This window comes from Fistularia commersonii, chromosome 18 (assembly GCF_037954325.1).
Source record: "Fistularia commersonii isolate RoL2024-O1a breed Wild chromosome 18, RoL_Fcom_v1.0, whole genome shotgun sequence".
Lineage (NCBI taxonomy): Eukaryota > Metazoa > Chordata > Actinopteri > Syngnathiformes > Fistulariidae > Fistularia > Fistularia commersonii.
In genome coordinates, this window is record NC_141301.1 from 73,556 (window position 1) to 95,000 (window position 21,445).

Sequence of the window (21,445 nt, forward strand, 5' to 3'; positions counted from 1 at the left end):
TGGTCAAATATCTGGAGAAGAAAACAGCTGCACCTAAAGCTGGAGGACGGGTCCGCCTGGGACTCCTTCTGGTTGTTACTGTTTGTGAAAGGAAGAAAACAACTTCACCGGCATCTTCAGCACAAGATCAGCTGATGGAGACCAAACCATGACACCGCAGACTGGACAAGATGTATGTGTGCGTGTGTGTGTGTGTGTGTGTGTGTGTAGGGAGATTAGAAGCAGGACCTGAAATGTCAAAATACTCACTGGACAAGAGGGCAGACAGACAGAAAGTGATGTCATAGATCAGAGGCTCCTGATTGGACAGCTGATTCCTGGCAGCTGCTATAAAACCCGATGAGACGCCTGCAGATGGAAAGACGAGAGGAGACGCTGCAGCAGGAAGACACCCTTGTCTTTGCTCAAGGTGAGTGTGGGTGTGTGTGTGTGTGTGTGTGTGTGTGTGTGTGTGTGTGCTGCAGGTGACACACAGCAGGGGGTCGGTCTCCAGCCGCTGCATAAAAACACTGCTTGAATGTGGGCCCTTCATTTTCATGGTTTTCTGCCAAACCAAACTAAACCTGAAAGGTGAGCTGGTCCATCGGGTGGAGCAGCTGCAGGGGTTGTTTTCACTTCACAAGCTGGACCTTCTGAGTGACCTGATGAAGAAAAGGAAGGTGGTGAAAATAACATCACTTTGATTCATGGAAGTTTCACAGGCAAAGAGTAAAACTTTTGAAATTTTTTTCAGAATCTACAGCTTATCAATCCTGGTGGATGACCAGTGTGTGCGTGTGTGTGTGTGTGTGTTTCTTCAAGTGTGCATCGTCACAGGCGCCAGTTTTGCAGGTTTTACAGCTGAGAAATTGGATGTCAAAATATTTCCTTTCTGTTCTTCCAACATCAGAATTTAGAAAAGTGACTTTCTCAGGTTTTGGAATTTTGTTAAACATGCCCATCAGAGGCACAGCAACATGTGTGTGTGTTTCAGAGGACATAGACTGTTGAACTTGCGACAGTCTAAATGCTAAAAGTTTATTTGCAGGGATGGAAAAATGCTAAATTTAGCCGATGTTGCTGGACAATACAGCTCCTGAATCAGCTGAGCTAAAACTGTCTGTGTGTGTGTGTGTGTGTGTGTGTGCCCGCGCAAGTGCGTGTGTGTGTGCACGTTTGTGTGCATGTGCACATGTGTGTGCATACATACGCATTTGTGTGTGTTCCATTCAAAGCTGGTTTAGTTCAAATGACGACTGACTTCCGAAAGTAGGAAAAAGGAAGGTGTCATTGAAGGAACCCTCTTGTTGGCAAACATCAGTTGTGAGGATCAGTGATGGAACATCTGAAGAAGGTTCAGCCGCTGAGAGTTTTCAAAAACTGTGTTGTGTCGCCATGAATACCAGTCATTCGTGGTCTTCTCCGTTCATCCTGCTCTCAGGGTGGTCCTCAGGCTGGAGAACATCTGAGCTGACATCGGGCTGTTCCGAACAATCAAGACAGGCGAGAAAATCTTTTCGGGCGGATCCAAAATATTTCGTGTCTCCCGGGTCACGTCCAGAGGGGGCTTCTCGGGCCTCCAGGTCCCGGGCTTCTGTCATCACGGTGCGTCGGGCCAAATCGACCCGTTCGATACCTCACGAGGCTCTATTCGTAACATCGTCCTCATCGTCGTCATCCACGGCCGCCTGGAGATCCGGGCCTTGTTTCAAAGTCGGCCGGATTGTCCATTTCTCCGCATGTCCTCGACATACAGAGGAACAGAGAAGACGTTTCTCACGTTCCCACGATGACACGACAGTAACACAATGGTAATAATAAAGCGCACGATAAACGTGAAACCATAAGGTCTGAAGTTCACGCGGATACAGTCTTCTGGTGGAAGGATGCCATCTTAGATCTGCGCTTGGATTTCATGAAACATCGAGAATGCAGCTGACCTCTTCAGCGAGAACCACTTAGCATGTAGCCTGTGTGAGTGGCCTCTGACCTCTTCCTCAAAGTCTCCACTGATCAGCAGATCAGGGTTTCTGTTTCAGATGCAGCTGTGCGGCGCTTTGATGTGTGTCTGCGTCCTGTCAATCATCCTGATCGACAGCAGCGTGGATGGACTCCGGGCTCTCCAGGTCAGCACACACACACACACACACACACACACACACACACACACACACACACACACACACACACACACACACACACACACACCGATAAAACAAATCAAATTCAGACAGGAGCTTCTGACTCTGGTTTCCTCCTGGAGCTTCTGGTGATCTTCTGGGGTCCGAACATCTTTTTTTTAAAACTGTCGATCAAGATGAATCATGTGACCCTTGACCGCCAATAAAACGAGGTTTGTGTCACGGTAGAGAAGAGTTCAGCCTCATCAGCCTCATCTAAGCATGACGTCCAACGCTCTCCACCGTCCGCCCTTCTCCTCCATCTCCCGGTCTCTTCCACGTTCCCTCCTCCTCCTCCGTTGTCCCGGCCCGTCTTTCACCGACGTTCTCGTTCAGTCACTTTGTTCTTCAAGATGCTGCCGTTCGATTGACAACCGGAAGGTCGTCTCCGAATCCGGAATGCCGGCGGAGGGAACGTTCGGCCTCGGCCGGCCCTGGAGGTCAAAGGTCACGGATGAGAAACACAATCCCCTCACGGAGGAGGATCTTCTCCAGCTTCGGCGCCAAAACAAGCTCCGCGCCCGTCGATCTGCTGCGAGACCAGCATGAGGCGGCGGGTCTGTTTGGTCTAGAGGACATCCGAGGACCCGAGGCACCGCGGGCCGCCGGCCGGTGATGCCACCGTCGACGTATGAAAACACCAGAGGCTCGAGAGGCCTCAGAGACGACTGAGGGATCGGGCTCTCCTGCCTCTTGCCCCCGAGCCGGAGGTCAGGCAAACACCGGAGCCGGTGAGAATGCTCTCGGCGCTGACGACTGCGGACGTCTTCTTCTACAGAACAAACCACTTCTGAAGAGTCCCGCCTCTCTTTGGGGAGTCTCGAGAACATAAGAAGAACACGGTGTCCGCAGTCCATGAGCTCTCCTGTCAGATTGCTGAGGAAGGGTTCCGGTGACATTCTCAGCATTTCCAGAAGTTCCTTTGCTCCGGTTAGATCACAAATGTGATCCCGGACCAAATCTGGTCTCAGGACGTCATGAGAGGAATAAGGTGAGTCTCACATGAGAACGGATCTCATTCCTTCTCATGCTCCTGTTGTAGGTCCAGAAGCTCATTCTTTTCACGTCGCTTAGTTCCAGACTTCTCTCTGGAGAAACATGGCATGAACCGGAGAATCTCCAAAGAACGGGAAAAAAAAGTTTCAGGTCAGAAGATTCAGGCGAAATGAACACGAGCGGATATGAAGGATGAGATTTAAGAACGAAGGTTCCCAGAGAAGACGTCAGTGATTCCTGCCTCTCGGCAGAGTTCGCCTCCGATTCTTATTTCGATGAAAGACACAAATATTCTTTTTCCATTCTCCATCTTCTCAGAACCTGAGCTGATGACAAGGGTGAGTAACGTGTGGAAGCCAACGCAAACACCCGACCGCATCTCCACGAGCATCCCTCTCCGGCGCTTAGCCTGTCCGCCATGTGTGTTCCAGCACGTAGACGGGCCCCTTTCCCTAACCCGGCCCGGGCATCGGACGGCGGAGGACCTTCTGGAGAGGTTGCTCCGACTGGATGTTCCGGTGAAGGCGGAGAATGACGTTCTGGAGCCAAAGAAGAAGAGAAGTTTCTCCGGAAAAAACGTGCCGCTGGACCGCCTATCCGTCGCCATGGAAACCAAGCAGACCTCGAGGGGGTGGGTAGACCTCGCACGACGCTTAGGTCGGAAGCTGACCTTCGCCCTTCAAAGCCACTCGTTATCTTTGGGTTGCAGGAAGGCAGTCTCGTCACCACGGCGACGGGCGGGTCCTCCTCCGGTGGACAGGACGGGGATGAGCCGACTGCCTGGCGGCAGAGGATAGACCTCGGCTGAGCATTAAACCTTCTTTCACACACACTTTGACTCTCTCATGCTTTCTGCCGGTCTGAAGAACATCTGCTGTGGATCCTCAGCTGGACCGGAGCTGCCAGGAGATGCGTCCCGCAACATCCGCGAGAGCATGGAGAGGATCCTCATCCTTCTCTGACGGCAAGTGGAGGAGATTCTGCAACTAGATCAGAGCTCTGGATCACAAAGATCCCGGGGGTTCTGAGGGAACTGTCTCAAATCACGCTTTCCAGGCCTGAGAGCTTTCTCCCCAGGAAATTCAAGGATTTTCCTTTGACTTCTCCAAGTCCCCGTGGTCTCCCGGATGGAGATGAAGGTCTTCACAGAGCAGCGGTTTCTTCACGACTCCTTTGAAACCTGATGGGACGTTTCAGCGGTGACCGCTGCGATAGCAAGCGTCCTCGGCGTGCAGTCTCCACTCACATCATCCACCGCTGCTCCTCTTGTTTTTCAAGGATCCAAAAATTGATATTAGCCCAACACAATAACGTACATGGATTCTCCATCAAGAAGACGTTTAAGACTGGAAGAACGTTAGGTTCTATGACCTCTGAAGACTTTGAGGAAACCACAGCTCTGATCCCGGTCCAGAAGTTCCTCTCTGGTCGAACCAGGGTTCCGGACCCCCCGGTCGGCTGCAGAGATCCAACCGGGTCCTGACCTTCACCCTTCCATTTAAAGTTTAAAACCACAACGAAGACAAGAGAGTCCGTGGTGAAAAATGCAGGTTGACCTTTAATGACCCCGAAATGTTCTGAACGTCATCTGGTTCCAAGGACACACGACCGGGTCCACCCGGGTCGTATGGCAGCGACAAAACACTAAAACAGAAGAGAATAAATCCTACGGGGGTTAAAATCAGAGCGGCATCCGGTTCCCCTCCACGCTGATCTTCACAGCGTGGCCCGTCTTCGTCAGCCGCCGGATGTCTGCGAATCTGCGCATCTGCTTGTCCACGCGGGACAAGCCCTTCTTCACGGGGCCCTGGGGACGGAGCACAGCGGTTTCACACAGCGACCGACACACAAGGCATGTACCAACACCTGACTCTCCGGGGTTCTCTGGGTTCGCGCCCACGTACTCCAGCCGGACCGGGGTCGGAGTGCGTGTTGGTCGGGGACACTCGGTACCATATCGACCTTCCGGGAGCTTCCCCCCAGATGACATCACACAGCTTCTCGGCTTCTCCTGTGCGACGGCTTCCACTTCACAGGGCCGCTGCCCCTTCTGCGAGAGCGCATCAAGCTTTTCTCATGCAGACACCGCATCTGTCCCAACGAGGCCGTCGCACAATAATGGCACCTCAGCGTAGATGCTAATGCTAACAGTTAGCAACTTCTCACAGTCGCTCCATTTTCCGGCTGCGAGGCGGGTCGTGCTGATGTTGTCTTCAAGTTTATTTCAGGGTGGGAGGCAAGCTAAATGCCAAGTCTTCTGGAGTGCATTTGAACAAGGCAGGGTACCTGTTTGCTAGCTGAGATGCTGGTTTAAACAAAGGAGGCCATTGGTCAACTGGGCCTTCACAAGAGACTTGCTGAAGTTGCTAACACGCCCCCCTTGGGAACGTTGTCCATTTATCCGGCGGCATTCTGGGGGTCCAGAGGCTTTTGGTGTCAAACTGTTCAGCGACGGCGGGCTGTCCGGGCACCACCTCCTCCGAGCCTTTGAAACCATGGCGACGGTAAACAGGCGAGGCCCGTCTGCTGTGAAGGGTTGGACGTCCTCCCAACCTAGCTTGTTTAAGGGCGCTGCGCCGATGCACACGCAAACTTCTAACACACTATGAATGCGTCGGGCGACACCCTGAGACCCCGCAGGCTGCTGGTCCGAGGACAACCCCACGAGGCCGGAGACAACCTGCACGTCATCCATTACTACGTACACATCGTGCAGCACAGACACAGGATCACACAGCAGCAGAACCAGTTCGGGGCCAATCAGGGGCTAAATCACATCCACAGGGGACACCACAACTTCCACTGAGGATCCAGGAGCGTGCGTGCGTGCGTGCGTGCGTGCACACACACACACAGCTCTAGAGGCCACCAGTGCCAAGAGCGTGCATGGATCTTCTCTCCTGGTCCCAGGCTCTAAGACGGTTTTGTCTCATGGATCTCTTCAGGGTTCTCGGTAATTCCATTGGCTGAATTAACGTCCGATATTCAACCCGAGAGGGTGAAAGCATCCATCCTGGTGGCTTGGCACGAAGAACCCTTACCTTCTGGGACAGGATATAAAATCGCAGGCCTTCCGTGACACGCAGTACCAGCTGGGGTGTCTGCATTACCAGGGTGATGGAGACATCATAGCATCCACGGTTTCTAAGCGCGCATACACACACACAGGAGGGTGGAAACACTGTGGTCCACTGTGACATCATGGCATCCAAAGTTGTATGAGAGTGCAGACGCCGCAGAGGCTCACGATGAACTCTTCGGGCGATAACTTCCGTCCCTGGAGGCTTGTGATCCGAGGCCAGCCCAACCAGGAAGGAGACAGTCCTCGGGTCATCTGCTACTACGTCTACTTCTTCCGAATCATTCACATAATCGCACGGCATCAGAACAATCAAGGAGGTAACCCCGGCAACGGCAACAATGGCAACAACCAAAATGTCAACTGAAGGAGGCTGAAGGGGCTTGCGGACCCCACGCCCACTCCTCTGTGACGGCCCGCGTCAGGGGTCAAAGGTCACCGCTTTCGAACCTTCCTCACACTGAAGAGGCCATGCTGCCGAGCAGGAAGACCTGGACAGCGCAACGGCGCAAGGACCAGGACCGGAGGAGGTCCACTAAGGAGCGTTTACTGCTCAGGTCTCCTGGTGTTCCGGAAGGGATTCCACCCCCAGTTCTGAGGCTAGCAGCTTCATCCAGCAAACACGGGTGCTTTGTTCATCTCCCTCTGTCTCCGGGATACTTCGAGATATCTAAAGATCAAGTATCTGCGGAGGGGACAACCCCGGCCACGGAACAACAGGTTTACTTCTAGAATAATAATTGACCGCCATGTCAGGTGCCGCTTCCTGCCACTTCATGGTTTCATATTGACGTCTATCTGACCTTTGACCCCTGCCCACTCACCCTGCTGGACTCCATCTCGACGTTCCACTTGGGTCGGACTACGTAGTCTTTGTTGGACGGCATGGGCACCCGAGCTCGAGCGCAGAAGCCTGGGTCTCCGGGTCGCAGGGCTCTGACACACACACACACACACACACACACACACACACACACACACACACACACAGGTGTAGATCCTGCTGGTAGGATGTTGTGATCCTAGACGTTGAGACGTGGGGATGACTTACTTCTCCTCCCCGGTCAGCTGCTTCTCCAGGTCTCTGCGAGGCGTCTGTCCCCCTGAGCTGAGGACACAGCAAACTAGCGTCAGGGTTTCACCTTCAGAGCGGCCTGGACCTCCATGCTGTTACGGTCATTCTCCCAGCAGTTAGTCCACAGCTCAGAAGCACAAACTTCTACCTGTGGTATCTGACAGTGCGGCACGTCAAAGGTCATGACCCCGCAGTGAAGCTGAAGCAGTATCAAGCCCATCAGACCGACCTCCTGAACTCCAGAGCGCGGCAGGTTCCTGGCCTATCACCGATTAATGAATTTATTTATCTTATATCTGGCCTCCACTGTAGTTCAGACCTGGACCAACGCTCGCCGCGGCGTCCTAAGGTGACGCTCCGCTACGACGGACCGACATCGTGGGCTCCTGAAACCTCTTTGAAGAATGCTCGGGGCTCTCCGGACTGTCAGACTATCCGTGGGTTATCTCCTCTAACGTCCTCATCTGCCGGCACTCAGGCTGAGCAGGCCGCTGTTCCCCTCAGTTTCCACGATGGTGGAACAACTGCTCGACACCTTTGACCTTCTGGGCGCCGACCGGGAGGCATCTGCTCAGGCGCACCCCGGGGGATCTGCAGGCCAGGACCGGGGTTCTACATTCTGTGTAGATCATGCCTGACTTTTTCCAGGACCGAGGGCCAGTATGACGGGAGCGCAGGAGGTACGAGTCTGCGAAGACCTTCGGTGCATCCACTTCAAACTAAACCATGCATGTGATGACTAGACCTGATTGGTGGAGAGAAGACGTCGGGTTCCTGCGCTCTCTCCACCGTCTGAGGCTGACTGGGGAGGAGAGATGGATGGAGGCAAGACAGCAAAGAACAAGGAGAGCACAGACCAAGACAAAACATGTGATGGGGAAGAGGGCGAGTGAGGAGTTATGAAGGTCTTATGAAAGGGAAGAAGCCCCAGTCACTGCAGAAGCGTTTGGAATTTGAACGTACGCGGCAGAGCTTCACCGAGCCCCCGGGAGCACGGGCCGTTTTCTGTGACCTAATGCCACGTCCTTTTTACATGAAGGGACCTTCCAAAGGAAAGCTCTTCACCAAAACTGGAGCAGAAATGAGTCGAATCATCAAGTCACATCTCAGTCCTGCTGTGGGGTCACCTGCTCCGGCAGGACAACGTAGGAAACATCTCTACCGGCCTCACCGTTCCTCAGCAAAGTCACATGACTGATTCCGTAACAACGGACTTAGCGGAACCCATACCTGAGTCTTCTTCTCTGAGGCATCTGCTGATCCAGGTCCCTCTGCTGGCGTTCCTCTCGCGTCATCCCTTTGTAGTTGGACGTCAAGCCGAAGATGGGCCGCGACCACTCGTCTGCAACGACACGGCGTTCCACGTCAGACCTCCGGGACCGAGGGAAACGCCTAATGCATCCGTCGCAAAGGTGGCACGGGTAGACGGCATTAGACGGTATTTTAAACACGTCGGCCTATCGTCCGTCCTCGCTCAGTTGACGCACAGGGCGGCCGGTCTGACAACTGGCCTTTGCTGACACGTGGGTCATCGAGCACGCCAATACAACGGCGCTCGGCGCCGCAAAATCCTAGCAAGCTCGAGACTTACCCGGTAATCCTCTAAGATGTTTCTTTTAAATGTAAGACGGGGTATTAAACCGAGTGGGGGAGCTGGACCATTGGGAGTGGAAGGACTTTTTTTTTGTACCATGTCGTTTGCCTCATCTGCCAGTCCACCGTCGTTATATCCAAAAATGGGAATGTTCATAAAACCTATATGGTAGTTAGGAAGTGTGCTCGGGGCCGGCTATCGGGAGCTGCTGTGCGGACCAAAAATCCCTGGCTGATTCCATTCAGAGCGAGGACATGACAAAAGCAGAGTTGCACGATGCAAGTTGGGTTTATGCGGTTCACCCATAGCAGATCTTGTACATAGAATTCTCAATATATTTATGAATAAATATACGTTTGGCATTTTTATAGTAGCAGACCATTTTGACAAGTAGCTCGCAGGCCGAAAAAGCACGCGCACCCCGCTCTACTTCTCCAACCGTAACTTCTCCGACCGAACACGGTTTGGACAGAGGAGGTCTCCAAACCATCTGATTTGGGTCAGAGGCTCTTTGCTTGCAAGAATCTGGCGGGTCTTACTGATGAGCTTGAGGGCAAGGTCTTTGTTGGGTCGAGACTCTTTGGGATGTTTGTAGAGGAACATCACGGCCCGGCCAATGCCGCTGTGCTTGAGCGTCTCCTGGCTAACGCTGGGCAGCTGCGGCAGAAGACACGGGTGAGGAGGACACGTCACTTCCACATAAACCGGTGCTTTGCCCGTGGACTTACCTCCTGGAGAATCCTGAGAAGCTCCTCTCTGATGCGGAGAGCGGGCAGAGATTTGTCGGGCAGGGGACTGATCCACTCCTTGATGGCCGACATCACGCCGCTGTCGATGAAGGTCTCCTTCAGGTCTTGCCTGAGGGGGGAAACACAGACACGGAGCTCAGAGCTGATGGAAGACGGCCCCCGGACGCCGTGACATGTTCCTCTTACTTCTTCAGGTGCATTACCACCTGCGGCAGCAGCGTCAGTTTCTTCAGCGCCGGTTTCTTCTGGCTGTTCAGAGTTCGATCCTCCTGTCGAACAGAGGCCCTGTCAGTCTGGACTCGCCCCGAGAAGGTGAGAGAAGAAACTCTGGCTTAGCTTGTGGCCGACCTCGGCGGCTTCATTCATCTTGGTGATCATGGCGCTGACCACGTCATCTGCATCGCTGATGAAGGTCCCTCCATCACGGTGACGCCTCTTCTTGCTGTTCATGGCCTTCTTCCGAGCCAGCATGATGTCAAAGTCTGACATGAAGCTAGTGCTGTTCCCACACACACGCACGTACGCAGGCAAACACACACGCGCACGCACACACGGTAAAATCACTAGGAGAAAGTTCCTCTCAAACAGACCGGCCACGTGCTGAGAGAAGAAGGTTCATGTCAGCTTACTCTTGACCGCCGCGGTCCACGCCTTCGTCAGAATCCGACTCCTCCTCTTGCAGCTGCTTCTTCTGTCTGGCAGCCTCCTTGTCCTCCAGGTCCTCCTGGTTGAAACCCTGCAGGACACACGGTCGCCCGTTGAGCCCGGTCCGACCCGCCGTTTGTATACCGGGCCGATGACGGCCGACCTCTGCCGGCTCAGAGGGAGGAGGTCAGAGAACTCCGGCGCAAACTAAACATCCGCAGCTCAGGTCACATTAAACCCACTTTTCATATCCGAGATCCTTTAATTCACGCCGTCGGCCCAGGGGTTCGGCGGCGGTCTCCACCGGCGACCGGCACACCGACTGAGGTCACTCACCGTAAACTCCTCCTCCTCTTCATCTCCAGACTCTCCGAAAATGTCGGCGATCATCTTCCTGGGGAGACACAGGGGTCAAAGGTCACAACAGCCTGTCCATCTGCATCGGATTGACAAGGTTCATTTTCATTTTTTAATTCCTCTCTGGACACAAGAAGATCCAAAGGCCCTCCGGGACGGTTGGTCTGCGAACCAGTTTTTCCCGGAGAAGCTCCGATTAAAAGCGGTTTGGTTTGACAACGTGACAGAACGGGCATCATTTCGGAGCAAAGGCCCCGGATCTGTAGCCAGCTTCTCTGGTGCTCAGCGGGTTCTTTGTCTCCAGAGTGAAGTCTGAGCTTGGAATCACAACTCTTGGTTTACATGTGCCCATCCCGTGCATGCGGCTTCCATCTCTCTGCAGTAGTGTGCCCGCTCGTTAGCGCTGTGCTTTTGTCTGCCAAGCTGTCCTCACTGAGGACGGCAAAGCAGACCTTCCGTCATACATCTGGACTCACTCCTCCTCGTCTCCCGAGTCGCTGTCGCTGCCAAAAAGCGCCTTCTCGTCCTTCTTGTCCGTCGTCGCTTTCGAGCGTTCGTCGTCGCTCCCGCTGTCAGAGCCCAGCTCCCTCAGTTTGGCCGCCAGGCTCTTGTCTGGTCCGGGCGAACCGTCGTCGCTGTCTGAGTTGTCGTCGGAAACAGCCCGGCTTCTCTTCACTGAGGAACACAAACGGGACGGGGTCTAACCTCTGGTCTGAACAACAAGCGACAAGCGGGCCGAACCGGAGCCTTCAAGACAAATACTAAACCAAAGAAGTGAATCTTGGACCTGCGAAGGCCTTCTACAAAGCTCTGGGTATCTTTGTCCTTGGAAGCACTCTGGCCTCCGGAAAAAGTAGCCACAGCTCAGGGGGAAGTTCTTCCGGCAAAAGCTCGTTTTCCCCGGTTATAAACAGACACAGACCAAGCACGGCGGTCGGCCCTCGGGTCACCTGGCTGTTTGCTGACGCCCTCGTCGTCATCCTCGCTGTCCGACAGGATGGCCTTCTTCCTCTTCACTGCACATACACAACCAAAGCGGCACAGGTTAGATTACTGACCGATTACTGAGACGTGACCGAAGGTCGGCGGTCCGTACCCGGCTTATCGTCCTCGTCGCTGTTGTCTCTGGCCAGTTCCTGTGACTCTTTGTTACCTCCCGTTGCCACCTCGGTGCCCCCTCCCTTCCCCTCTTCCTCGCTGTCGGACTGCATCACCGCCTTCCACTTGCCCCCCCCTCCGTCCTCTTCCGCCTCCCGTTTCTCCTCCACCTCCTCCTCTTCCGAGTCTATTTGGGCCGCCTTGTGTCTGCCGGGTGCCTCCTTGTCAGAGTCACCGGAGCGGTGGCCGGGGGACGCCGCAGGCTTAGCGCCCTCTTTGTCCGAGTCACTGTCGGCAGCCGCTTTGGCTCCGCCCTCAGTATCCGGACTGCTGCCCCTGAATTTGGGGGGGGACCCGACCTCCCCCTCATTGTCCGACGCATCTTTGAGCGGGGACGACGGCTCCTCTTCGTCGTCTGACGCGCTTCTCCTGCGTTTGGCCGCCGACTCGTCGTCGCTCTCCGCGGGTCTCGGGGCTTCGCCGTCCGAGTCGCTGCCGATGCCGCCGCGGGCCTCGGCCTCGGCCTCCGAGTCGCTGTCGGCCCCTCGCCGCTCGCCATCCGAGCCGCTGGCCGGTCCGCTCGTGTCCATGGTCCGGGCAGTATCCTCGTCATGGCTGCCTTCGTCCTACAGAGGGAACATTCATAGACAACTTCCTTGGCTCACCCCGTCACAGTCAAAGGGAAAGTCAAGGAACTGAGGCCTAGGACGACAGCAGCTCATCAAAAGGGCCCGTAGAGGACACGTTCAAATCAAACTAAACTCGGACGTGAGAGAAAGGGGTCTTCCGGTGACAGTGGCGGACCTCACACACAGGCAGACCCTCAGATAGGACCTGGGATCTTGGAGGGCTAAATGTCCACGTCTTTGGAGTTCTGCTTGGTGGAGACCAGAATCAGATTGTTGACACGCCAACTGACGGTTAACATAAGACGGGACAACATGAACTCAGAGTTCAGAAACCTAGGTGTTCGAATGGAGGGCAGCAGGTTTCTCTCCTATCAGCCTTTGACATGTTTCTTCGCTCTAACATTGACCAGAACTAAGAGGTGAGAAAGGAACCAGGAGCTCGTGGAAAGCATCTCTGATTGCCCCACGGGGACACATAAACTTTCTCTGATTCTGTCCATGGTCACCTTATGTGTTTCCTGTGGAACAACTTTGTTTCTGTTTTAGAGCTCCTCATCCTCACCTCAGACTGATGTCTGTCGCTCCTCATTCCCTCGCCATCGGACGCAGGGTGTTCATCCTGAACTGGAGTGCAGCCACCGTCATCTGCGGAACATGGTGAGAAATATCTTTGTCTGAAGTCTGGATTTAGAGCACCTTTCGCTAAAAAGAACAGATGGAATCACAAGACGGTGCTGGGGTACTGGAATTAAAATTAGAAATCATTTAAAGTTTGACAAAACATGTCAACACAGCTGCCGTGCTCTGGCAGGAAAAGGCACCCGGGGGGCAGAGGAGGCTTTGGGGTCTGGACAGACTACAGAAGGTCCACTGAAGGCATGTTCAGTGACATTCCCTTGGGGAATCTGCATTCCTCTCTAATACTGGGATGAAGATCCCTCTATCAAACACGCCAGAATCCTGGATCTACATGGACCCTCCAGGGTGCAGCTGGTGGCTCCAGCAGCAAGATCTGAAACCCAGAGCCTCTGCTGACCCCTGGCCTTCTGGCAGCGCGGAGGAGCGTCACTTCACTACTGGGGAGGCATTTAAGGCGAATGTGAACACACACACCCGTGCTGTCAGAAATGTGACTATTCCTTGGGAACTCGTGAATCGATCGTTATTTACGTGTCGCTTTCAGCCAGTGGAACGGAACGTAAACAAAGCCCTCCTCGGAGGCCGGATCGGGTGCTAGCACGCCCGCGTAGCTAACGAGCTAACAGCCCTGGTCTACGAGGGACTCCTGGCGGTTGCAGCTCACGGGGCCGCCCGCCTCCTATGCCGGGAGAGGAACCCGTCGGGAGCCGACAAACAGCGGGTCGGACGCCGGCTTCGGCCGCCTGGACCCCGGAGAGGAGCACGGAGCTGACCGCCGAGCAGGAAACAAACCGGCCTACCCGAGCGGCTCCCGGACATGAATTCGTCCTCTTCTCCGTCCATTCTGTCAGACGAGGCCGAATCCCGAGCTGAGGAGACCGGGGAGACGCGCCGCTTCTCCACGAAATACGAAAGGAAAAACAAACGCGAACTGAAACGAGACGTGGGCGGAGGCTAACGCGGCTAGCTGGCCCGGCTCGTCCAAAATGGAGCTACGGCGTCCTTTGCGCAAGCGCAGCCGCCCGGTGATGACGTCAGCAGCGGAGGGTTGTTTACAGGAAGTGGCGCGGGTGAAAATGGCGGCCGTCCTGGGGACGTCGGCGCCGCTTCCATTTCTCCACTGATGTCTTACGGCAGGTTGCATCCCGGGTGGATCTCCCGCAACAAGGAGGCTCGTCCTCAAGTAGGACATGATTTGAATGTGAGGCCCTATAGTATCCTATCTTAACCCTAGTGTGGTGTTCGGGTCTGTGGGACCCGTTTTCCCTTGTTTTTGTGTGTGTGTGTGTGCGTGTGTGCGCGCGCTTCCAGACCCGAACATCACACGAGGGTTAAGCTTCTGTTGTGGCTGAATCACCATCACCATCCAGCGTGTGCGAGGCCCCAGGGCTTCGCTTCAGGAATTGACCTCAGTAAATGCCCTTCCAGCCTGACCTGGCCGGCGTCGGGTGGCATCTCTGAAGCGGTGATGAGCCAGAATTCAGAGATCAATGTGGGCCAGTGAAAGCCAGTTTCAGACAAACAACACCCCCTGCTGACAGTTTATCTTTTTAATGTCGCTTTCTGATACATCTCGTGTCACCGAGATGTATGACTATTTACAATCAATTGGCGGCATAGAAATACAAGGTGCTTGTACTTGAAACAAAGAACAGAAAGATAATGTAGCATTTGAAGGATTTCTGCGAGTTTGCCTTCCCCATCCAACTGCAACAACTTGGCAGCCGTCGAGCTTCCTGCCATCTCCAGAAACTCCCAGCGAGATTCATTGGCTGCAGTCTGAAGCAGGGGGCGCACAAATGTCCGGTCATCAGCTTGCAACTACGACGCCCCTTAGTCTGCTTGTGCCTTCTTCTTTCTGGACTTCTTCAGCGGCTCCTCTTCTTCCTCGGATTGTTTCCTTTTAGCCGGCACATCCTCTGCCTCCTGGATCTCCTCCATAGTGTCCCACACCTCATTGTCACCGTCCTCCTCCTTCACCTCCCTTGTTGTCTTCTCCTGCTCCTCCGGGTCGCGGCTGGAGAGCAGCAGGCAGTTGAGGCGGGACTTGAGGTAGACCTTGTGCAGTAGCCGGCGGTCTTCCAGGCTGTGGATGCGCAGGAAGCGGTCCAGCCCGCAGGAGGCCACCACTGGCCGGGACGGGTGGCACTGCAGGCCACGCACGCTGCCGGCCGAGCCCTTCAAACAGCCGCGGACCAGCCCCTTCCTCAGGTCCAGCACGGCCATCTGCCCCACGGCGTTCCCCACCACCACGGCCAGGCCGTCGGCGGGCAGGGACAGAGCCGTCAGAGGATGCTCGCCGAACTCTGCCTCCAGGACGGGGCGGCGTTGAGGCGTGGCGGGGTCAAAGACGTGGACCTGCACGACAGGGACGGACGTTAGGCACAACAAAATAGCGTAGTTCACTTTTCCTTCTTTGGTTTCAACCGACCCGGAGCCGCATTCCATACGGTCCTCCGCGTCACGGACAATTCAACCGGAGTTGAATTTCTTCACTTAGAGACATTTTCACCCCTCATCACAGAGGCTACCCCGGTCTCCAAGATTCAAGGTTAACTGTCATTGCCCGGGCACAGATAAATCAGATACTTAAAGCGCAGGCATGATCGACAATGTGCTGGGAGCAGTAAATACAGGACGCGGCCCGTACATTTAGCGGCAAAAATGAAGAAAGTCCAGTCGCCGCGACAGAGGTGATTCTGTTTCTACAGTCAAACTGAGCAGAAGATTAGCTGCAGCTCCACAATCTGCTCAGCTTCCTGCAAAGGTGTGCTGGCTTTCAAGGATCTCTTCCTTATTGTTGTCATTCGGTTACCTAGTTTATCTGTGATGTTGATACTCAGTTATATAGTTTATCCTTGTTGCTGTTGTAGTTATTCAATGATCTAGTTTATCCTTGTTGTTATTCAATTACCTATTTTATCTTTGTTGTTGTTGTTATTCTGTTAACTAGCTTATCTGTGGTGTTGATACTCAGTTATATAGTTTATCCTTGTTGTTGTCGTCGTCATTCAATTAACTAGTTTATCCTTGTTGTTGTCGTCGTCATTCAGTTATCTAGTTTTTATCCTCGTCTTTTAGTTGTTGTCGCTTGTGCGTCTTCGTGTGTGTTGACGTGGTAGTTGTCTGGCTGCAGCGTCCCCGTGTGCGCTGTCGTGTCGTGACTCACCTGGTGATATGCGGTGCAGGTGACCAGCTTGTCGGAGTCGGGCAGGAAGGCCAGGTCGCGGACCCAGTGCGGCCTCCGCAGGAGCAGCCAGTCGTCCCGCAGGTTCTTGGCGGCGAAGAGCGGCGCGTCTGGCCGCTGCAGGTCCCACACCTTCAGGCCGACGTCTTTCCCGCCGGTGGCCACGGCGTGCGGTCGCGCGGGGTTCTGCCGCATCCGGCACACGTGCTTTCCCGCGCTAAGCTCGGCCACGGGCTCGGCGGAGAGTTCCCGCCACAGCCGTAGCGCGCCGCTCTCCGCGCAGGTGACGAGCGCGGAGTCCGGGAGCGCGGCCAGCCCCACGAAGGGGCCGTCGGCCGGGTCCCCGAGGCGCCGCGCCTCGGTGAAGGCGCCCTTCTCCACGCTGAAGGTACGAACGGTGCCGTCGGCGGCGGCGAGCAGCAGCTCGCTCTCCGCCGCGTCTCCCCAGCACAGCGCGTGGACCTCGTGGCCGCGGCTCAGCTGCGCCGCGTCGCAGAAGTTGAAGGCTTGCCGGCGGGCCAGGCTGACCCCCTTCAGGATCCCCGTCTCGGAGCCCAGCCACACCGAGCACGGCCTGCTGCGGTCCCCCATGTCGCGTGGATCCGTCGAGTGCGGGGCGTCGGCTGATGACGCGCCGCCTGCCTCATCACCAGGCGACGCTTTGAATAAACTTTACTGACGAGCGAGCAGGATAGAAGACACTCAGCCAGAATAAGAGGGAAGGTGTACGAGAACAGTTACAATGACCAGAAGACAGAGCTGAAGATGCTGAGCTTGTGTGACCAGGACCGAGGACATGTTAGATGTTTTGGAGAGAAGGTCAGAGAAGCCAGACTGACATGGTTGGGTCATGGACAGAGGAGGGAGAGTGACGATGTTGGCAGACGGATGCTGGGATTGGAGCTGCCAGGCAGCAGGTCTCGGGGAAGACCTTCTTCTTCTCCTTTTGGCTTTTTCCTTCAGGGGGCACCACAGCGAATCGACCCTCTCCGTCTAACCCGATTCTCTGCAACCTCCCCTCTTGAGGTCTCGCGACCTTGACCGGCGACCAGTCCGGGGTGAACCCCGCTGAGGCTCCAGCATCCCCCACGAACCCGAGTGCAGGTTCAGCGGTAGACGACGGACGGATGGACAGACGGATGGACGGACGGATGTCCCTGACTTCTCTCGTTTTCACCTGGGTGTCTCTTTGTCAGATGTTGGTCATCCACAGGAAACCAGTGAAGATGGAGGTTGAAGGTTTATTAAAACAGATGTAACATAATGGAATGTTCAGTAGCGCAGACTCACTAGTTTAACATTTGTCTGAAAATAAAAGTGACTGAATTGAACGCGGACAAAATAAGTCACAGCAATAAAGTGGCTAAAATCCTTAAAAATCTAAAATAACACTTTTCCCTTTCCTGAAATTAAAATTAGCTTAGCATTTAGTCTACAAGGTGACAGTGGTCTCTGAAACAGGAAGTGAGAGCAGCCTTTGAGCGTGACCTTCCATCTGCGCATACAAACACAACAGACTAGGGGCTGTAACTTTACTCCGTCTCTCCAGCAACTTCAAGAGTTTTGAATTTGATAGACTAGACCATGGGCTGGACCGACACCAGGAGCCTTTGCAGCGCCATCTAGTGTGTGGAAGATGTAACTGCGGGGTGACAGACATCCAGGGCCCGTTCGGGCCGAAGAGGAGGCTTCAGAGAAGCTTCTTCTCCAGAAGCCAGACTACTGAGAGGGGTTTCCTCCAGCACCGCCAGAACGGCTGGAACGTCACATCACATGATCGACCGCCCTCTGTCGACTCGACGACTAAAACATCCTCCCGGCAGTCTACGACACACACGCACACATACACATGCGCAGGCGCACACACACGTACACAGGCACAGGCACGCACACACACACACACAAATGGTGAATTCTGAACATTTACAGTGTGACCAGCCTAACCCCCCCTTTTAGTCAGGTAGCTCCATGTGAGGCCACATGTCATGATGAGATGGAGGCCCCTGGAAGCGGCGTTCTGCAGGTGTGAGTCAGGGACGTTCCAAGGTAGAAACAGGAAGTGACATTGAGGGAATCGCAGCCCCTTTTCCGGACTCGTTGCAGAGTCTTCCTACCCCTGTTCTTCACCTCGTCAGTGGCGCCGCAAACCACGGCAGCACCAGAGTTCAGTGCTAACATTTAGGTGTGGCAAGTTTAAAGTGGCATGCTAAGCTAATGTGTGGCAAAACGGGACGGTTAAAAACGAGGTCGCTGACTCCAGCGGTAAAAGCTCAGAGCGCACCGGCTGTTAGTGGTTAGTACTACTTGATCATAAGATGGGGTTTGACCAGGAGCCCACCAGGAGAAGGTCTTCCAGCAGCTTCTACCCTTTTCACTGGTCCATGTTTGCACCAGAGGTAAAATTATTCGATACAATGTCATGAAGCCCTAAGTTTTCCAGCGGATTTGGAAAAAACTATCAGAACGAACACCCTGATGGGAAACAAACGGAGGTGGCTGTGTTCAAACCGGAAAAATCTCAGACTTCTGACAGGTGTTGACTTCCCCTGAAGCTGGAGATCCACTCTTCTCAACATCAGGGCCTGGCTCTTCCCTCCCTCTCCTCCTCCTTCTCCTCTTCCTCCTTCGCCTCCTTCGCCTCCTTCGCCTCCTTCTCCTCCTTCGCCTCCTTCTCCTCCTTCTCCTCCTTCTCCTCCTTCTCCTCTTCCCCTTCGCCGCGGCTCACGCACCGTCTAGCGAGCTTCTCCGGGTCATGAGATGCCATGTTGCTGAAATCGCGAAAGATGTCCTGAAATGTCTCGTCGTCTCCTGGGGGATCAAATGCCTGTCAGCATCTCGAAAGGTCAAAGGTCGGATGTGCTGGGGGAGGGACTGACCTGCGGCCCCGAAGCCTCCGTCCGAGTCCCTCATCTCCTCGTTCATCCTCGCCATCCGGAGCCTGTGACGGACGGGAGGACAAACATGCAGGTCTGAAGGCGCTATTGGAGGCCGTACGCCGGAACGGGTCCTCCAACCGACTGCTCGAGCCTGGAGCTTCTGTCCGCTTCATCTAAACACACGTGTGCAGTGTGCATGGCGCACACAAGAGGCCTGCCGAGGAGCCGCCTGGAGGCGGCGTTTCAGAGGCATTCAGGTGTTCCTGCCGGCTGCTGCAGCACATGAAACCATTCTGAAGCTACCGGATACCGAACAATGATGAGGAGCTCCGTCCACGGGTGGAGCTGACATGTTTCTCAGTTCCTCTGCATGTCCCTCTGTATGTTCCTGTATGTTCCTATATGTTCCTTGGTATGTTCCTCTGCGTGTTCCTCTGTAGTATTTTCCTATGTATTTTCCTCTGTGTTCATTGGTATGCTCCTGAGTGTTCCTTAGCGTGTTCCTTTACGTGTTCCTCTGCGTGTTCCTCTTAATGTTCCTCTGTGTCTTCCTCTGCGTGTTCCCATATGTTCCTCTTTATGTTCCTCAGTGTTCCTCTGCGTGTTCCTTTGCGTGTTCCTCTGTATGTTTCTCTGTGTGTCCCTCTTAATGTTCTTCTGTAAGTATCTCAGTGTGTTCCTCAGTGTGTTCCTCAGGCTGCAGAGGAACTGAGTAATGCATTCAACAAACAAAAACACCTGCCTGCAGACACTATCTCACACTACAACACACGACCTACTTTTCATCAAAGCCATTTTCAGAACACACACACACACACACACACATTGGGAGACTCACAGTGTGACGATGTCAGCGTGCTCCGTTTCCACGGCGATGGCCAGCGGGTCCTGTCCCCTTTCATCCGCTGCATACTGATTGGCTCCTCTTTTGAGCAGCAGACAAACCTGTCTGCAGCAGCCAATGAGAGGCAGGGTCAGGTGTCGGTGCCTATGCATGTGTATACATGCATGCACGTGTCAGAGACTACCGGGGGGGTGTTCTAGTCCTTGAGGCGACAGAGGGCGGTCGATCATGTAACATGATGCAAGTGTTTGTGTGTGTGTGTGTGTGTACCCGGTGTGTCCAGCAGTGGCGGCGGCGTGCAGGGCTCCCCTTCCTCTCAGGTCCCGGTGGTTGACGTTGGCTCCGTTCTGCAGCAGAAACTCACAGGCCAGCAGCGACCCCTGGTGGTAGGAAGGAGACGCAGCAGAGGCCAGATGTTTGGGAGTCATGTGACCTCCTCCTCTTTCTCTGGCGGTTCTATTCCCTCACCCCTATGGCGGCCCCTATCAGGGCACTGCGTCCGTCCTGCGCGCCGATGCAGCTGTTGATCTCCGCTCCCTGAGCCAAGGCCGCCGTCAAGGCGACCAGGTCTCCCGCCACCGCCGCCTGATACAAACGAAGACCCGCCTCCTCTGGTGCTGTGACATCATCACACACGTGTGATGTCATTGATACCCGTTGGACCAGACAACCTGTCAGCTCGCTGATCTGATTCAAGGGTTCCATGACTTTCAAGCATTCTCCAGACTCACGTGTGGCGGCGGCGGAGGCGCTCTGCACGAATCTCTTCTCCACATATTTCTCCCTGATCCAGGTCTCCTTCTCCGCTCTGGAACGACAACAGTCCCGTTAGGTTATCGGCGGGATATCGGTGGGCCGGGCCCGCGACGGGATGACGGATCCTCCGTTACCGCGGGCTGGCGGCCGTGGGTTTGATCCTCTGTGAACACCGAGCCTCGTAGATCCCGTTGATGACGTCGTTCCCCAGGACGCGCAGCAGCTGGAGACAGGATTGCAGAGTCACGCTTCGCCTCGCCCCCTTTCCATGGAAACACATTCACGGCGTGTGTTCACCTTTAGCTGTTCTGCCTCCCAGGAGTCCAGAGTGAGGGACCGAACCTTGGAGCGGTGGACGCCCAGACTCCTGCAAGCACCAAGGGCGGACATTTTACCCCCGTCTTCCCGCGGACCCGTCCCCGCCGAAGCTCCAGAGAAGAAGACCGGGTACCTGTGGATCCCGGAGCACTGGATGCACACGGTGATTCCCAGGTTGACGGACGCCCAGCGAGGCTCCGCCTCCCCACAGTCGCAGCAGCGCCGGTTCCCGGGACCCCCCAAGGCCGCCGCCAGGGCCGGGGAGAAGGGGGGTGGCAGCTCCTGGGGCTGAGGGCACACAACAAGAAGACAGGTTGGACCTTCACGTACGGAGGGGCAGGCTGACGTGGAGGTGGAGGTGGAGGTGTGGTGTTCTCTGGGTCCCGCATTTAGGACAGGGTTTGTGAGCTTGAAAGAGCCTCCTGTTAAAAGGACCTGAATCTG

The 21,445-nt window shown here is 54.9% G+C and overlaps 4 protein-coding genes across 7 annotated transcripts in view; 1 reads left to right on the forward strand and 3 right to left on the reverse strand.

The window, feature by feature from the left end:
- The first annotated feature begins 349 nt into the window (after positions 1-349).
- On the forward strand, positions 350-3,986 carry ostn (osteocrin). The gene is made up of 5 exons (XM_086164773.1): positions 350-409; positions 2,019-2,105; positions 3,474-3,493; positions 3,587-3,786; positions 3,865-3,986. Exons 1-5 carry the CDS (start codon positions 355-357, stop codon positions 3,950-3,952), a joined length of 450 nt encoding a protein of 149 aa, XP_086020899.1. The 5' UTR covers positions 350-354; the 3' UTR covers positions 3,953-3,986.
- A 707-nt stretch (positions 3,987-4,693) lies between these two features.
- iws1 (interacts with SUPT6H, CTD assembly factor 1) lies at positions 4,694-14,045 on the reverse strand. Of its 2 annotated transcripts, XM_086164435.1 has the most exons (16): positions 13,821-14,045; positions 12,944-13,026; positions 11,751-12,378; positions 11,605-11,670; positions 11,131-11,329; positions 10,634-10,691; positions 10,282-10,388; positions 10,001-10,151; positions 9,839-9,921; positions 9,632-9,761; positions 9,443-9,560; positions 8,540-8,651; positions 8,055-8,111; positions 7,286-7,342; positions 7,059-7,170; positions 4,694-4,962 (listed from the first exon to the last, which is right to left on the reverse strand). In XM_086164435.1, exons 1-16 carry the CDS (start codon positions 13,861-13,863, stop codon positions 4,837-4,839), a joined length of 2,130 nt encoding a protein of 709 aa, XP_086020561.1. In that variant the 5' UTR covers positions 13,864-14,045; the 3' UTR covers positions 4,694-4,836. The 2 variants fall into 2 exon arrangements, with proteins under 2 accessions (XP_086020561.1, XP_086020563.1); XM_086164437.1 differs by lacking the exon at positions 8,055-8,111.
- Positions 14,046-14,555: 510 nt separating this feature from the next.
- wdr74 (WD repeat domain 74) lies at positions 14,556-16,903 on the reverse strand. The gene is made up of 2 exons (XM_086164438.1): positions 16,190-16,903; positions 14,556-15,378 (listed from the first exon to the last, which is right to left on the reverse strand). The coding sequence occupies exons 1-2, from the start codon at positions 16,796-16,798 to the stop codon at positions 14,854-14,856; spliced, it is 1,134 nt and encodes a 377-aa protein (XP_086020564.1). The 5' UTR covers positions 16,799-16,903; the 3' UTR covers positions 14,556-14,853.
- A 525-nt stretch (positions 16,904-17,428) lies between these two features.
- The window catches only part of LOC147223961 (arf-GAP with coiled-coil, ANK repeat and PH domain-containing protein 2), an 8,018-nt gene continuing 4,001 nt past the window's right edge, over positions 17,429-21,445 (reverse strand). For all 3 annotated transcript variants that reach the window (XM_086164433.1, XM_086164432.1, XM_086164434.1), the window contains 9 exons: positions 21,135-21,289; positions 20,981-21,050; positions 20,818-20,906; positions 20,659-20,735; positions 20,396-20,544; positions 20,198-20,307; positions 19,922-20,032; positions 19,084-19,145; positions 17,429-19,015 (listed from right to left, as the gene is read on the reverse strand). In XM_086164433.1, the coding sequence (XP_086020559.1) occupies positions 18,783-19,015; positions 19,084-19,145; positions 19,922-20,032; positions 20,198-20,307; positions 20,396-20,544; positions 20,659-20,735; positions 20,818-20,906; positions 20,981-21,050; positions 21,135-21,289 (1,056 nt within the window). In that variant the 3' untranslated portion in view covers positions 17,429-18,782. The remainder of the gene's footprint in view (positions 19,016-19,083; positions 19,146-19,921; positions 20,033-20,197; positions 20,308-20,395; positions 20,545-20,658; positions 20,736-20,817; positions 20,907-20,980; positions 21,051-21,134; positions 21,290-21,445) is intronic.